This window comes from Zootoca vivipara, chromosome 8, assembly GCF_965207765.1.
Source record: "Zootoca vivipara chromosome 8, rZooViv2.hap1.1, whole genome shotgun sequence".
Classification (NCBI taxonomy): domain Eukaryota; kingdom Metazoa; phylum Chordata; class Lepidosauria; order Squamata; family Lacertidae; genus Zootoca; species Zootoca vivipara.
In genome coordinates this window covers 39099846-39117273 of record NC_142591.1, presented here as the reverse complement: position 1 = coordinate 39117273, position 17428 = coordinate 39099846, and the positions used below count along the sequence as shown (strand labels likewise).

Sequence of the window (17428 nt, the reverse complement as noted above, 5' to 3'; positions counted from 1 at the left end):
CATCAAAGTGCAAGTAGATAAATAGGGACCGTTCCGGCGGGAAGGTAAATGGCATTTCCGTGCGCTGCTCTGGTTCGCCAGAAGCAGCTTTGTCATGCTGGCCACATGACCCGGAAGCTGTCTGCGGACAAACGCGGGCTCCCTCGGCCTATAGAGCGAGATGAGCGCCGCAACCCCAGAGTCGGACACGACTGGACCTGATGGTCAGGGGCCCCTTTACCTTTACCTATGACAAGATGCACCAGGTTGAACATCTTAGGATGTAGCAGATCTCTAGCTCAGCCAGCTGATTCCTGGCTCCCCAACCCTGGCACAGCCACCGTAACTTGCTAATCGCAGATCATTTGGCTTGGAAGAGTCCCCCAAAAGGGCATGGTGGGGGCAGGACCAGAGAGGCATATGAAGCCTGTTCCGCTCAGTCACATGATCTAGCAACCTAGTATATTTTATAGGCTTGTTTTCCCTCTGCCAAGCTTAGGCAGAGCAGCAGTAGTAGTGTAACTTTATGCCAACTTAATTTGCACTGTATTGCTTTACTCCAGCTTCTTGTGTATAGGATTGCTCCTTAACCTCTCTTAGGCTAAATCATGTCTATGTTAAATATGTCAAATGTTTGAGACAAATTATCAATTTTGAACTTCGTTCTGTTCAGAAAAATAGCTATATTTTACCTCTAGGTGAGCAAACAATTTTAACACAATAACTTCCTAAACAAAAGTCCTTGTGCCAAGAATTATTCAAGACAGAGAGCATTCCTGTGTGATTTCTCTTCTTTTTATGATAATCAGTCATGGCGGCCCACCAGATTTCATCACAATATTTAAAGATACACTCACTTTTAAAGTAGATGCATAGGTTGATGGACAAGTTTTCCTCCTTCAAAAAATAGGTTCTGATAGCAATAATGACTTTCTGAGCATTTACAGGTGTTGTCCAACTTCAACGCCACCAGCCCAGCCAGCCTGGTCAGTGATCAGGAATGGCATTAGAAATAGTGATGGTGATGGTGATGATGTGCTCTATGTGCAATTATTTGAATGTTGAAGAAGTTTGTTCCCAATTATAAGAAGGGGAAGACAGTTTACTGTAAAATAATAAACAGTGTGGTGCCTTAATAAATCTCTGTGAACAACTATACAGTACTGAAGACATAATTATTGCATACTCTTGTTGTACGCTGAGGATGTTTATGAGCAATACTAAAGCATCTGCTCTGAGTTGCAAAAAGTCTAAATTAGGAAATGTGAGAATTTTCTAAGTCCAGCATTTTTCAGAGTTATGACTAACATAGTAGGAGAGAGAGAAGACACAGTCCACATAGTTTAAGGCGGATCGCTGCTTAAAGTTAAAATCAGTTCGCACACTTCTTGGAGGATGTCCTATTGAACTAAGTGAAATGAGGCTTCTAAGTAAAGTGACTGTACTTTCAACCTTACAGAAGCTTTGTTGTTTATTAATGCAGCCAAGTGAATCCTTTAACAAGTAGTTCTTCTATCCTAATGTCTGAGGTTTACCTATTGTCAAAAATAACTCTGTTGAATGGGCATATTTCCTGAACTGTCATTCTTTGTTCCAAGGGAAGGCTCCTTTTCATACTGAGCTGGAAAAAAAACCTGTGGCTTATACTATCTTGTGGGCCGGTTTGATCAGCCCCACCTATTTCTTTTCTCTTTGGACATTGTTCTTGTTTGATGGCTCTTGGCTAAACAAACCTAAACAAACTGATTAATTATACACTAGTAACTTCCCTGTATGTTTGGGATGCGGGTGGCGCTGTGGTCTAAACCACTGAGCCTCTTGGGCTTGCCAATCAGAAGGTCAGCGGTTCGAATCCCCGTGATGGTGTGAGCTCCCATTGCTCAGTCCCAGCTCCTGCCAACATAGCAGTTTGAAAGCACGTCAAAAATGCAAGTAGATAAATAGGTACCGCTCCAGTGGGAAGGTAAACGGCGTTTCCATGCGCTGCTCTGGTTTCAGTGTTCCGTTGTGCCAGAAGTGGCTTTGTCATCACTATTCATGCTGGCCACGTGACCCGGAAAAACTGTCTGTGGACAAACGCCGGCTCCTTTGGCCTGTAAAGCGAGGTGAAGGAGCGTCTCCACCCACATCGTTCAGCCTGGAGACTGAGATCCAGTGCCGAGGGCCTTCTGGCGGTTCCCTCATTGTGAGAAGTGAGGTTACAGGGAACCAGACAGAGGGCCTTCTCGGTAGTGGCGCCTGCCCTGTGGAATGCCCTCCCATCAGATGTCAAGGAAATAAGCAGCTATCCTATTTTTAAAAGACATCTGAAGGCCGCCCTGTTTAGGGAAGTTTTTAATATTTAATGCTGTATTGTTTTTAACACTCGATTGGGAGCCGCCCAGAGTGGCTGGGGAAACTCAGCCAGATGGGTGGGGTATAAATAAATTGATGATGATGATGATGATGATTGATTGATTGACTCCAGAGTCATCTGTGACTGGACTTAAGTGTCAGGGGTCCCTTTACCTTTACCTTTTTAACCTTCCTGTGCTTAAAGCTCTCACAACTCAAGCCCAACCTTTTATTTAGCTCAGCTCTTCCTAGGTGTTTAACCTATGTTCCCCATGTAGCATGGTTCTTCTAAAAAAACAACAACAATTATTTTTCCTTCTGATACACTTTCCTACTCAACACTTCTCAGCCTCCTGGTTCCCAGCCCAGGACTCTGCCCATCCACCTTGTCTCTCACCCAGGGTGCAAACAAACTAACAAATCACCTACCCAAATCTCACAACAAAGAGAGTTCCTGGAACCTGCTGACATCACCCTAGTCTCTCTAGGGTTGCCTTTATGGATTTTTTGTAGTTTAAGAAAACATTAGTTATCTTATGTTCACTTGAGGAAAATCTACTTTTTAGAAATACTTTTTATCAATTTAAATTTCACCCTGTGATGTGAGAGGACAGTCATAGTTAAAAAGAGAAAAAGCAGCCACAGCAGCTCAGGCAGTGTTCTTTAAAGGCTTTTCCAAAGTGGTTTAGATTTCAGTCTGCTGCCAGATCATATACTGTACCAAGGGACTACTAATCAAACATGTTTGATTATGTTCACCACAGAATAAATCAAAACAACAAAGCATTGTTAAAAGGGATGCAATTTTTAAATGGTCCAGAGTTAGAGAATTTGCCTCCAGTCAGACACAAATGCACACCTAAGTCAGAAGTTTAATAGTGTGAAATGTCTTTTGCTAACATATGTGTGCAAGTGTTTGAATCTTTCCAAGTGATGGTCTCCTCTTCTGAGTGGAATATTTTATTCTATTTTTAAAACCAATAAATTTACTTTCTAGTGAATTGATTAATTTTCCATAGAATTCCGACACTTGGATAAACTAATATGAGCACATCCTTTCAAACCATTTTAATTTTTTTTTAAAAAAAATCTAGCAACATCTATGTGCACTGCATTTTTTTCCTTTTTGTTTGAAGCAGGAAGTCATTTTGGAGCTGAAGGTAATGAAATTCTTGAGGCCTGATCTAATGAGTAATATGTAAAAAGAAATTTTCCTTACTAAAAACCTCACTAGTTGTCCCCCCCCACACACACCTTTCTTTTTCAAGAACCTGTTAACTTTAAAGTAACATCCCACCTTCTGCTAGGACCTATGTATGACTCAGGGTGAAGTTACATTTTAAATGGAAATTGTGATAGACAGCACCTATAATTACAGCAATTTTTTATCTGGCTGTTTGAACTGTCAAGCTAGTCATTGAGTGCATAAAGTACTGGAAACGGTACAGGAGGTTTATACATACATTAAATTAATCTTTCCGAGCAACTTGACTATTTAAAGCTGAAATATAGAATTCAGAAACATTTCCAAGACATTTCTAAAAAGAGAAGGGATAGAAACAAACTTGTTCTTTCCTATTTTATTTGTGTTGATTGTGTTGACATGACCAACTTTGTTTTATAATTGCATATGTTTGAAGTTATTAACAGTATCACATATTAGCTGTCGTAAATAGTAATGTGAATGCAGTATTCATCAAGAACCATTCTCTTTATCATCCCCAATTGTGTGAATTAGCTCTTCCGAATGATGCATGTCATAATTTCATATACAGGAAATATCCATGTTATTCCTACTCAGAGTAGATCCATGACAAGAGTTCTTCTGAATAAAACCTAGTTGAATGCAACCAACAGTATTACATATGCTGATGATTCCGTTTTTGGAAATCCAGAGGGAATTTCTTTTTTGAAGGTGCCTTTACATCATAAAGAATCCAAAGTAAAAACTTAACCAGAGAGGAGGCTAGCTTCAGATCTTACCCAAGCTCTTAAGTGGTGTGCTTTGTCTTTGAAGTACAGGCAACCCCTGATTTCCGCAGGGGTTGCGTTCTGGGTCATTGCGTGCTTGCATGAAATCACATGCAATTGAAACACCTTGTTCTGCCCTGTTCTGCATCCTCCCTTGTTCTGTCCTTTTAGTGACTTTTTAATGACATTTCTAGGTCACTTCCTGGTTCAGCGCTGTGCGCATGTGCACACATACCAGTCTCACCTAAGACAGGGGGTGGGGTGGGCTGTCCCTGTATTTGATGCCTCCCACCAACCCATTTAAGTTTGAACGCCCGTCCAAAATGAGCAAGTGAAATGATGTGTGTATCTTTTTCAATCATAACATAATCAAGTCAAATAAATTAAAACAGTATACAATTTTTTAAAGCCACAAAGAGGTGTCACATTAAAGATTTGATTTGGGTGCAAGACATATGCATGGCTACCCTCCAAAGGCTGTTGAGATATGGCTCAGTTGTGTTAGGCAGAGAGCATAGTATGCTGCTTGCGGTTTACCAGTATTGTAACTTCTTCCATTTTTGAAAGGGTGCAACAGCAAAATATTTGGAAGGAAAACAGTATGTTGGGGAGCTTTCTGAGCTGCTAAAGAAGAGTTTAGTTGATTATATCTGTTATGTATTGCTTAGATAGATAGAGAGATAGATATGAATGAGTCATAATTCAAATATTTCATCAAAATTAATGTTATCACATTTCCAATTTTCAGGAATTCTTTGAACACGCAAAAAAGCTCTGGGACGATGAAGGAGTAAAGGCATGCTTCGAGAGATCAAATGAATACCAGTTGATTGATTGTGCACAATAGTAAGTGCTGCTTACAGAACAATGTACTTGTGCAAGCCTGAAAACTAGCATTCTAAATTTATGATTGGAGGCCAGTGGAAACTTGCAGAAAGCATTTTTGTTTTGTTTTATGTTTGAGGGAGGTGTTTTTTTCACAGGAAAGGGAATATTCCTCATACACTACACCTGATTTATTATAGCCATGTCTCCTCTCTCAAACCTCACTTACAGTGACTGCTCCTTTCACTCAGTCCACTAACTATGTAATCTACGCCATGTATTAGTTATATCCCCAGTTCCAAAGTAAACATCAACTTATCATAATACATAACATTTGGTGGGGTGTAAGTTGTTACAAAACTTATCTTTCTTTTAATATTATAATGAAACACACACACACACTTTAAAGTCTTAGAGCCTGATCCTGCCAAAGTTGACTACTTTTCAGTCCTACTTATTTCAATAGCTGAGAATGATGCACATACTTGAACTCCCCAGCTGTAAACTGGAACTTAAATGTGCTTAATTTGGACTGGAACATAACTATGCGTAAGGAACCAAGTTGATATGTTCCCCCCTCTGCTAATAAATACTAATTTATTATATTGGTTCCATGGGGCATTTGGGTGCTTGTTTTCATTTATGTTACTGTATATGTATCTACTTTTTCAATAACATCCTTGTTTTAAGAGCTTGAATAAGAATAAAACTTGAGGATCAGCTTTTTCCTTTCAGCTCATCTGAATTGTTTAAGTAAGAGTCAGGTTAGTATATAATAGAGGATTTATGATAAATGGAAAAAACTGGGAACTAAGCAGGATATTTCACTTTGTTATGTGTGCTTTTAGGTATATCTTTGACAAAAACTTGACACATTTTCCCCTCTAACTAAAACAGTTATTCTATTCGCTTATTCTGAACACTGGAAAAATGATACCATGCCAGAAAGACAGTATTTTAAAATATACCATATACTGTAATAAGACATGCCCCACAAAAAAACCAGCATATCATTACCATCTATAGTTTTGGGGGAGGTGTTGGGGTTTATTTGGGGATGGAGTTGAAGTGGCCAGTCCAATCTTTTGAAGTGGCCAGTGACCAGTCCAATCTTTCTTCCCGTCAGAAAAGAATAAATCAGTAGAATAGCATTGTACAGAGCAATATAGTTTGACGCAAATAAAATATACAGCATCAACACATTTCTAGAAACCTCGTGGGAAAAGGAGGCTTTTCCAGTTTCACAGCAGTTCCACCCAACATACATCTTTGTCAGCTCTAGTCCTTGTCCCAAAGCCTGAGAAATGCCCAGTCATTCCTGCTGTGGCTCTCTGCTCTCTAATATAAATCACAAACGTGTTATAATAGTCCAGTGTTGGTTATTTTTCTTTTGGCAACCTCAATTTGAAAGACAGTTTCTCAGCCACTGCAGTATTCCATTATTTTTCACTTTGGCATGGTTGGTGGAGCTTGCAATTCTAGCATAAAGCAAAGTAGATCCTGAAAGTCTGAAGAAACCATGTCACTAATTTAAAGCTACTTTCTTACAGGTCAAATAATCATTAACTTTTTTCAAAAATAATAATAATATAATATAATTTTGGAGGTAGAAAGGCAGGGTATCCACCCTCTAAATAATTAAATGGGCCTGATTCGATTTTCCAATGCTCAGTTATAACAAAAAAGTTACTTTTTTAAAAGGCTGGTGCATTTTAAGAATAAAGCAAATTGCTTGGAATACCTGGATTTTGTTAGATAACTACCTGTCCAGGTTAAATATCATGTCATTTTAAACAATATTTCTATTGTTTCTATAATATCTTTTAATACTTGTAGAACCGGAATCTAACTGATGATTCGAGTTCTTAACAAATTAACTGATTTTTCTCCTGTTTAAACTTCTAGACTCAGTTCATATCAGTGGTTCACTGGCATGAATTCAAAACCATTTTTGTAGGGCGATTCATTGTTTTTCATTTCCTGTAAAATTAGGTAAGTGGCCAAGGCAAGGTTTAGTTATTTTTAGGTTCAGCAGTAATTGTAGTAGAGAAAACTGGCCAATTATCACATGACTGACAGTATCACAGGGAACATCCCAGCACTGTGTTGTAAACAAAGACTACCAGTATCAAAGACGAGCTTATGGTATAGAGAACAAGGCTACCAGACAGTTATGGAAGGGAGGATGGGTACTATTGCATACTATTATACCGATAAACAAAATTTCAGTGGGTTGTATTCAGCTGAGTTAGGCCACAGCTGCTCCATACATTTAAAGCAGTACAGTGGTACTTTGGTTCTCAAACTTAGTCCGTTCCGGAAGTCCATTCCCAAACCAAAGCGTTCCAAAACCAAGGCACACTTTCCCATAGAAAGTAATGCAAAATGGATTGATCCATTCAGGACCCCTAAAACAGCAATTTAACATGAATTTTACTATTTAATGAGACCATTGATCCATAAAATGAAAGCAATAATCAATGTACTGTACTATAAAATAAATAAGACAATATTGTAGATGATAAAAAATAAAATTATTATTTTCTTGCCTGCAATGATGATGTTGTTGTTGTTGTTGTTTAGTCGTTTAGTCGTGTCCGACTCTTCGTGACCCCATGGACCATAGCACGCCAGGCACTCCTGTCTTGCACTGCCTCCCGCAGTTTGGTCAAACTCATGTTCGTAGCTTCGAGAACACTGTCCAACCATCTCGTCCTCTGTCGTCCCCTTCTCCTAGTGCCCTCCATCTTTCCCAACATCAGGGTCTTTTCCAAGGATTCTTCTCTTCTCATGAGGTGGCCAAAGTATTGGAGCCTCAGCTTCACGATCTGTCCTTCCAGGGAGCACTCAGGGCTGATTTCCTTAAGAATGGATAGGTTTGATCTTCTAGCAGTCCATGGGACTCTCAAGAGTCTCCTCCAGCACCATAATTCAAAAGCATCAATTCTTCGACGATCAGCAATGATGATAGTCATAGTTTGGATGGGGGGATTATCCATTTCTGCAGTCACACAATCAATCAATCAATCAATCAATCAGAAGCTGAAATGGGTTTCACACAGTCATAAAAACAAATGTCAACCACAGCAAACTATGGCAAGTTCTTAAAGAAATGGGAGTGCCTCACCTCATCTGTCTCCTGAGAAATCTCTATGTGGGACAAGAAGCTACAGTTAGAACTGGATATGGAACAACTGATTGGTTCAAAATTGGGAAAGGAGTACAACAAGGTTGTATATTGTCTCCCTGCTTATTTAACTTATATGCAGAATTCATCATGCGAAAGGCTGGACTAGATGAATCCCAAGCCGGAATTAAGATTGCCGGAAGAAATATCAACAACCTCAGATATGCAGATGACACAACCTTGATGGCAGAAAGTGAGGAGGAATTAAAGAACCTTTTAATGAGGGTGAAAGAGGAGAGCGCAAAATATGGTCTGAAGCTCAACATCAAAAAAACCAAGATCATGGCCACTGGTCCCATCACCTCCTGGCAAATAGAAGGGGAAGAAATGGAGGCAGTGAGAGATTTTACTTTCTTGGGCTCCTTGATCACTGCAGATGGTGACAGCAGTCACGAAATTAAAAGACGCCTGCTTCTTGGGAGAAAAGCAATGACAAACCTAGACAGCATCTTAAAAAGCAGAGACATCACCTTGCCTACAAAGGTTCGTATAGTTAAAGCTATGGTTTTCCCAGTAGTGATGTATGGAAGTGAGAGCTGGACCATAAAGAAGGCTGATCGCTGAAGAATTGGTGCTTTTGAATTATGGTGCTGGAGGAGACTCTTGAGAGTCCCATGGACTGCAAGAAGATCAAACCTATCCATTCTTAAGGAAATCAGCCCTGAGTGCTCACTGGAAGGACAGATCGTGAAGCTGAGGCTCCAATACTTTGGCCACCTCATGAGAAGAGAAAAGACCTTGGAAAAGACCTTGATGTTGGGAAAGATGGAGGGCACTAGGAGAAGGGGACGACAGAGGATGAGATGGTTGGACAGTGTTCTCGAAGCTACGAACATGAGTTTGACCAAACTGTGGGAGGCAGTGGAAGACAGGAGTGCCTGGCGTGCTATGGTCCATGGGGTCACGAAGAGTCGGACACGACTAAACGACTAAACAACAACAAAAACAAATGAACCGAAAAAGCCTCAAAAACAAAAATGCAAAATAAATAGCAAAAACAAAAGCGCCAAACATAATCCATTCTGGAAGTCTGTTTGACTTCCGAAAAGTTTGAAAACCAAGACACAGCTTCTGATTGGTGCAGGTGCCCCAGAAACAATAGTTGACAGCCGCATCAGACATTCGGCTTCTGGAAGACATTCAAAAACTTGCTTCCAGGTTTTCGGCGTTTGAGTAACAAGGCATTGGAGTACCAAGGCGATTGAGAACCAAGGTACCACCGTATTCTACCACCTTAACAGACATGGCTTCCCCCCAAGAATTCTGGGAATTGTAGTTTGTTAAGCGTGCTGAGAGTATTAGAATACCCCTTATTTCCCTCACAGAGCTACAGATCCCATTCTTCCCTGGGAGGAGGCATTAATTGATAAACCAGTGGGAATTTTTTTAAACTACAGTTGGATTTGAGTGTGTATACGTGTGTGTGTGTGTGTGTGTGTGTGTGTGTGTGTGTGTGTGTGTGTAATTGCCAGCCACCTCAAATCTAAATAGCCCTTTACGTTTACATCGACCACCTCATTTCCAGTGTGCAATCTTTGGAGTATACAGCAACCCTTGTAACATTTTTCTTTGTAATCTCTAAAGAAAAAATGCTGCTTTGAAAAAGTTGGTGTTTTGCACACACACACACACACACACACACATTCCTATGTTAAAATTATGTGGTTTTTAAAACATCATGATTGCTCTTTATGACATACTCTCTTATTTAAAGTTAAAGCTCTCCTTGCCATTTCTCTCTCTTTATTCTTTGTTATGGAAGTTGATTGTTAATCCCACTTCACTTCCGCTTGTCCTGTCACTGTCACCTGGGAAAAACACATTGTTTCCTGCTGAATCGAAACAGACGTCAGTAGGATTTTCTGTGGCTTGGCATTGGATTTGATTCGGTGATAATCAGTGGGTTTTCCCAGGAAAAGCTGTGCGACAAATGAAAAACCATTCAGACCCATGCCTAGAGAGCACGGAACAAGCAGAAAACATATTGGACCTGTACTTTCTAGGCATAGGTCAAGTGGAAGCGTAGAGAAGCCCTAAATATCTATACAGTGGTACCTCGGGTTAAGAACTTAATTTGTTCTGGAGGTCCGTTCTTAACCTGAAACTGTTCTTAACCTGAAGCACCACTTTAGCTAATGGGGCCTCCTGCTGCCACCGTGCCGCTGGAGCATGATTTCTGTTCTCATCCTGAAGCAAAGTTCTTAACCTGAGGTACTATTTCTGGGTTAGAAGAGTTTGTAACCTGTGTTGTAGGTACCACTGTAAACTTTTTTCAAATGCACTTTCAGGATTTCATCTACCCCATTATATCTACCTCCTAGGAACCCTTAGGAAAATATTGGATATCTCGGTTTAAATAAAGCTACTTTCTAGATGTATAGAACTTTTTTCATATATATTCTGCTTGGTTACTCCTGTTCTGATAAAAGAGAGCTAGTTCAACACGAGACGAAAGTTAGATAAGAATAATCACTTCACCTTTTCCTCTGTGAACACAACACCCTGTAAAAAAGTGAGTTAAAAATTAGTTAAAGGAGAATGAATAGCTAATGCTAACATGTTGGAGGGATGGTGGGTGGCTTTGATAATTCACAGGCAGAACAGGGGGACAGATTCTACACAAGAATGTAAGCTTCTAAACCTTAGCATTTCCCCCCCCCCCCTTCTTGGCTTCAGTACACAAAGAAATCGAACGTAATTAAATTTCTTTAAATTCAGTAACTAGTCCTTATTTTTATGACACGATCAATTCAAAGAAAAAAACAGAATTTCACGATTGACTTTTTAAAAAGAAGAAAACAATACATGTAGATTTTAATAGTTCAATTATATAGATATTACAGAAGAGTAGGCCAGAGGAGAGGGTTAAATCCCTGGAGGGGAAGGTTGCTGTGGAAACAGAAGCACTGTCAGTCATGGGTTTACTGAGAAGGGCTTAGGTGAAAAAGTAGTTTAGAATTGGATAACTTGGTATGTAAAATCCACTGTTATTTAACAAAAATGGATATCCTTTCCATGTTATGATATGGGCATAAGGAAAGCCATATTTGACCTATCTAGTTCAGCATCCTTATTCCCACAAACCCCACACTCCCAATTATCTGTCCATTTTCTCACATGCACACTCCCCATTCTTCCATCATCCATTCATTCTTCCTTACACACGTACCACTCACCCATGTTCACCCACAATGTGGATCACCACATTTTATTAGCAATTCTTGTTAACTAAGCATCTAAGCAGCCATCCTTACCCTTAATCAGTGGCTCCCTTTACTAGAAGTGAGCTGTTTGTGCGTTAATGGTTTGGTATACTGCTTTGTAAGGATCACTCCTAATCTCCCGGTCAAAATGTTATAAGAAAAAATTGTTCAACAGCCTTCAGAAGAATTCAGTTAAGATGCTCAGGAGAAGAGTGGAGAAGGAAGCTTGTGTGTTTGGACTGGGATCATTAAGCATCATATCATATAGTTTGCCCTTGAGTTAAGCTTTTTCTTTTACCAATTGCAGTTTCCCAACCCCTTATGAGGATGCACAAGGCACTGTGGGAGGGAAAGAGAGGAGGGGGCAGTCTTGCTGTGTGAACAAAAGTTAACACACATAGTATTTGATATACTTTTTATGTGTTTGTTTGTTTGTTTGTTTGTTTGTTTGATATATCTATAACCCACCATTTAGGACAACTCACCGTAAGGTAGTTTCAAAAATCAAAAATGCTAAACGATTATACAGTGGTACCTCGAGTTACAACCACTTCAGGTTACAAACGCTTCAGGTTACAGACTCCGCTAACCCAGAAATAGTACCTCGGGTTAAGAACTTTGCTTCAGGATGAGAACAGAAATCATGTGGCATCAGCGCAGCGGTGGCAGGAGGCCCCATTAGCTAATGTGGTGTCTCAGGTTAAGAAGAGTTTCAGGTTAAGAACAGATCTCCAGAACAAATTAAGTTCTTAACCAGAGGTACCACTGTATTATCAATTAAAACCATAAACTATTCTGAAATATTTAATCATGATTTTAACAACAAAGAAAAGCAAGTAAAAAGTAAGACTGGAATAATAGGAATCAGAATAGAAATCTGGAAATCTTAAGGTAAGGAAAGTAAATAAGGATCTGGAGAGAAATCTGTGATGGTTTCATGTTCGGAAAATGTCATTGTTAAGTTAGGTCATGTTGACACTACTCCTTTTGTTGCATTCTCTCTTCTAATGATCATTTTAGTGAAATAATCAACATTACGTTTTTAGCACGAAAGAATTGATCTCTTATTAATAAAGTTTAAAAATGGTCTTACTATTGGAACAGTCTTGCAGTTCTCATATGCTAGTGGATTGTGCTTTCTGAAAGAGAATAATAAACAGAAGCACAGATAAAAGCCATTTGGAAACTTCCCCTTTCCTGGCCCCATCTGACTTAGTTTTTACGTTCATTGTGCTTTATTAATGATTCTACCCAGAAGAGACAGATGAAATTTGAACCGAGGGTAGAGCAAACTGAGATCCACACATGTAAACACAGCGTTGTTTGTTTCAAAATGTTATTCAGTATTTATTTGATTGTGACATTTTTTTCATTTGAATAACAAAACTTAAATGTTGTCAAATATATATGTACAGTAAATAGCTACACCCTCATTTTAGCCCTTTCCTGTACCACACCAGTAATTATCTACAGATCATCAGCTTCTAACTAGACACCACAAGTGAGCCCTGAAACAAAATGTTGTGCTGTGCCCTTGGTGTGTTTCCCTCCATTGTGTATATATTTGGGGTTTTCATTCATTCATTCATTCACTTTCACTCTGCTATTCTTCTTCATGCTGTGCTGTTCACTTGCACATGCTCTCTCTCTCTCTCTCTCTCTCTCTCTCTCTCTCTCTCTCTCACACACACACACACACACACACACACAGAGAGAGAGAGAGAGAGAGAGAGAGAGAGAGAGTCTCAAATTTCATGTCCTATGTTGCATGCCTTGAAGAAGCATTTCTCCTTTGGCTGGTGAGCTGCTCTGTGCTTCTATGAACTTGGGAGTATGTGCTCTATAATCCTTTTTGTTGAAAGAGCTCTTCAATTTGGATCTTTGAGGGTTGAACTCACCCCTTAAACTTCCTCTCCTATGGGAGATCCTAGAGCAGGGGTGGGGAACTGGAACCTGTGGCCTTCTAGATGTTTTTGCACTGCAGCTCACATCATCCTTTGACCTAGGGCTGATGTGAGTTGGAATCCAACAACCTCTGGGGGCCACAGGTTCCCCACATCGTCCTGGAGCAAAGGGGATGGAAACCATCAAGGGAGAGCATGACGCTGGCACCCACATACACATTTTTCATCTAGCCATTTTAGTGGGGTTGAACCCCTTTCAGAGGGTCACAATTTTAAATAGTTATACTTCTGTGTACCTTGTGGGTGGCATTATGATAATTTATATTTAAATTTTATAAAATAACACAAGGTTTACAAAAGAGATTTTCACACAGTGATTTTGTATTTTATTTTAATCATTTTTATTTCATTTTACAAATATGACTTTATAACAAAAACCAAATACATATCCATATAAAGATATTTCCCTGAATCTCGAGACTTCCCCTATCTCCTCCATGGGTTTATTCACACAGTGATTTTGTAGTTAAACTTGATTATTTTTTATTTAAGCAAAGGATGATTTTGGCAGTTCATTTTGAGTAGCCTTGTTAAGATGAATAAATTCTCTGAGATAGTATTAGAGATGGATCATCTGCCATCCAATTAAGGTCATTGCTAGCAATCCATTGGATTATCAGATTAAGCATTTACTGATATTCTCAAATACAGCTAATTGTTTAGACAATACTAATATAGATGAATTACAGCAAAGTCTCAAGTTAAAAATACCTGTAATTAACAATAGAAATAGAAATACTTTATTGTCACTGTACCACTTGTTTACAGTGAGATTTAATGAGCCCCCCTAGCCCCCCACAATCTCTCAGTCCTCATTTGTGTGCTGTCGTACGACCACCAACTCCAAACGTCAGCTGCAATGTTGCTGTCTTCCATTCAGCAGCCTCACAGCGCAGGGTAGAAACTTTTCTTGAACCTGTTGGTGCGCCTTATCATGCTTCTATATCTCCTGCCTGAGGAGATTAAAAAGGTGCTGGGCAGGGTGTGAGTCATCCCTGAGAATGTTCCTTGCTCTTCTGAGGCAACGGTCTCCCGCGATGACATCTAGCGGACTCAGGGGACAGCCCATGATATCGTGGGCTGTCTTCACCACCCTCCATAGGGACTCTCTGTCCATGGCTGGCAAACCAGCATACCACACTGTAATGCAGTACAATAGTACCTCAGGTTAAGTACTTAATTGGTTCCGGAAGTCCGTACTTAACCTGAAGCGAACTTTTCCATTGAAAGTAATGGAAAGTGGATTAATCCGTTACAGACTAGAAAAACACCCTCTAAAACAGCAATTTAACACGAATTTTACTGTCTAATGAGACCATTGATCCATAAAATGAGGGCAATAATCAATGTACAGTGGTACCTCAGGTTAAGTACTTAATTGGTTCTGGAAGTCCGTACTTAACCTGAAGCGTACTTAACCTGAAGCGAACTTTCCCATTGAAAGTAATGGAAAGTGGATTAATCCATTCCAGACGGGTCTGCGGAGTACTTAACTTGAAAGTACTCAACCTGAAGTGTACTCAACCCTAGGTATGACTGTATGAGAGAACACTTTCTATCGTGGACCAATAGAAGGAAATCATCAGTTGCTGTCCAACCTTGTTCTTTCGCAAGACCCTAAGGCAGGCCCCCAAACTGCGGCCCTCCAGATGTTTTGGCCTACAACTCCTATGATCCCTAGCTAACAGGACCAGTGGTCAGGGAAGATGGGAATTGTAGTCCAAAACATCTGGAGGGCCGAAGTTTGGGGATGCCTGCCCTAAGGAAATGAAGTCTCTGTTGGGCATTCCTAACCACCTGGGTGTATTGACCTTCCAAGTTAGGTCTTCACTAAGATGGACTCCCAGGTATTTAAAGGAAGAGACTCTCTCCACACAGCCCCCCCCATATACAACAGGGCTAGCTCCCCTCTCTTCCTCCAAAAGTCCAACACCATCTCCTTTGTCTTGCCAATGTTTAGATGCAGATTTTTCTCTGAGCAAAACGAAACATTAACCCTTTTTAAAATTTGAATGTATAGGAATGGTTTCCTCTTGAATGGGCAACATCCTCTTTCTAGATCTTTTCTCATTCCCTAGCTCATAAACTCCCTCCCAAAATTAAAAGCTTAATGCAGTGGTCCAAAAAGGACCTGGTTCATGTCTGATAATGCTATCAGAAGGTTAGAGGCATTCCAAATGCTTCACTGTCAGTCAGCAGTATAAGTTTGGGTGCATTTTCCTTCTAAAAGAGGAATGTGATGAGGAAACACCTTATTATTTGTGTTATCTATTGAAACCTTAGCTGAAGCAATGAGAGTTAATAAAGAAATAGGGTTACAGGTAGGTAGCCGTGTTGGTCTGGATCAAAGTAAAATAAAAAAATTCCTTCAGTAGCACCTTAAAGACCAACTAAGTTCTTATTTTGGTATGAGCTTTCGTGTGCATGCACACTTCTTCAGATTCTTCAGAAAGAAATAGGGGTAAAGGTGGTACAGGAAGAGTTTAAAATTAACCTGTACAGCTTTTAAAAATGGTTTTATTTATGCATGACCCAGTAAGCTTTTCTCAGAGACTTGAAATTAAAAAATTTTTTAGCAAAATGTTCATTTATAAAAAAAATCAAGTTTATAAAATTGGGATGGATGGGATTCAATATGAATAAGACTAAGAATAAGAATAAGTTAAGTAAACAATGTTTAACCCCTTGGAGCAATTCCTTAGTTTAAATACTTGAGGATTTGAGTCACACACACTCATGAGCATTTAATCATTCAATTACAGTATACAGTGGTGCCTCGCTAGACGAATACCCTGCTAGACTAAAAGTTCACTTAACGAAAGGATTTTCTGATCGGAGGTTGCTTCGCTATATGACGAGGTTTTCTATGGCCACCGCTTCGTCGTGCGAAGCGTGGCCATAAAAACCTATGATCAGAAAATCAGGGCATTCATCTAGCGAAAGGGGAACCAGCTGTAGCAAGGGAAGAAGGCAAAGGAAGATCAGCTGTCAGCGCCTCTCAGCTGATCTTCCTTTGCCTTCTTCCCTTGCTGCAGCTGGTTCTCCTTTGTGTTCCGTTGGTCTCTGCCCCGGCAGAGACCAGCGGAACACAAAGAGGAACTAGCGGGGGAGAAACGGAGGAGGGGGGAAGAGGAACGAAGGAAGGGAAAGCAGCCCTTTCTCTTCCTTCCTTCCTCTCCCCCCACCGCCAACAGAAAGGACAAATCCTGGGGTTCAGACAAGCTGCAAGTGCTTCCTCAAACCCCGGGATCTGTGCAGGCTCAGCAGCAGGGGAAGAGAAACGATTTCGTTCCTCTCCCCCCTGCCGCCAACAGCTTCATCTGATCCCCGCTGTGTCGGGCGGGGTGAGGGGAAAGCGGAGTCCGCTTCTCCCTCCCCCCGCCTGACAGAGCCGGCATTAGGCGGCAACGGCACCTTCTCGGCGAAGGCAAGCGGGCGGGCTAGGTGTCCCCCGCTTGCCTTTGCCAATGAAGCCTAAGCGCAGGTGGGATGGGGGGGGAAGCGGAGGATCTTTTCTCCGCTTCCCCCCATCCTGCCCAACACATTGGGGATTGTAGGGGGCTTCTCAAGCCCCCTACAATCCCCACTGTGTGACAGGTGGGATGTGGGGGGGAAGTGGAGGATCTTTTCTCCGCTTCCCCCCATCCTGCCCGACACATCGGGGATCGTACGGGGCTTCTCAAGCCCCCTACGATCCCCGCTGTGTGACATTCTATGTACCAAATGTGGGCACGCCATAGATTTGTATAATGGCATTATGATACTGGGAGTTTCAATCTCTTTTTGTTTTAGTGTCCGTGAACAATTTAGTATCAAGTGTTTTGACAATATAATTGCCTATGCCTAGCTATGAATCCTAGAACTTTGCTTATGAACAGTTGAAACATATATCCTGTATTTAGAGCTCATGCTGAACCCATACTGATTGTATCAATAAAGGTTTTGGGATTTCCTGAGCCAAGATT

The 17428-nt window shown here is 40.6% G+C and overlaps 1 protein-coding gene across 3 annotated transcripts in view; it reads left to right on the top strand.

Annotated features, from left to right (window-relative positions):
• The window catches only part of GNAL (G protein subunit alpha L), a 119592-nt gene that overhangs the window by 81534 nt on the left and 20630 nt on the right, over positions 1-17428 (top strand). For all 3 annotated transcript variants that reach the window (XM_035124705.3, XM_035124706.3, XM_060277911.2), the window contains exon 5: positions 5033-5130. In XM_035124705.3, the coding sequence (XP_034980596.3) occupies positions 5033-5130 (98 nt within the window). The remainder of the gene's footprint in view (positions 1-5032; positions 5131-17428) is intronic.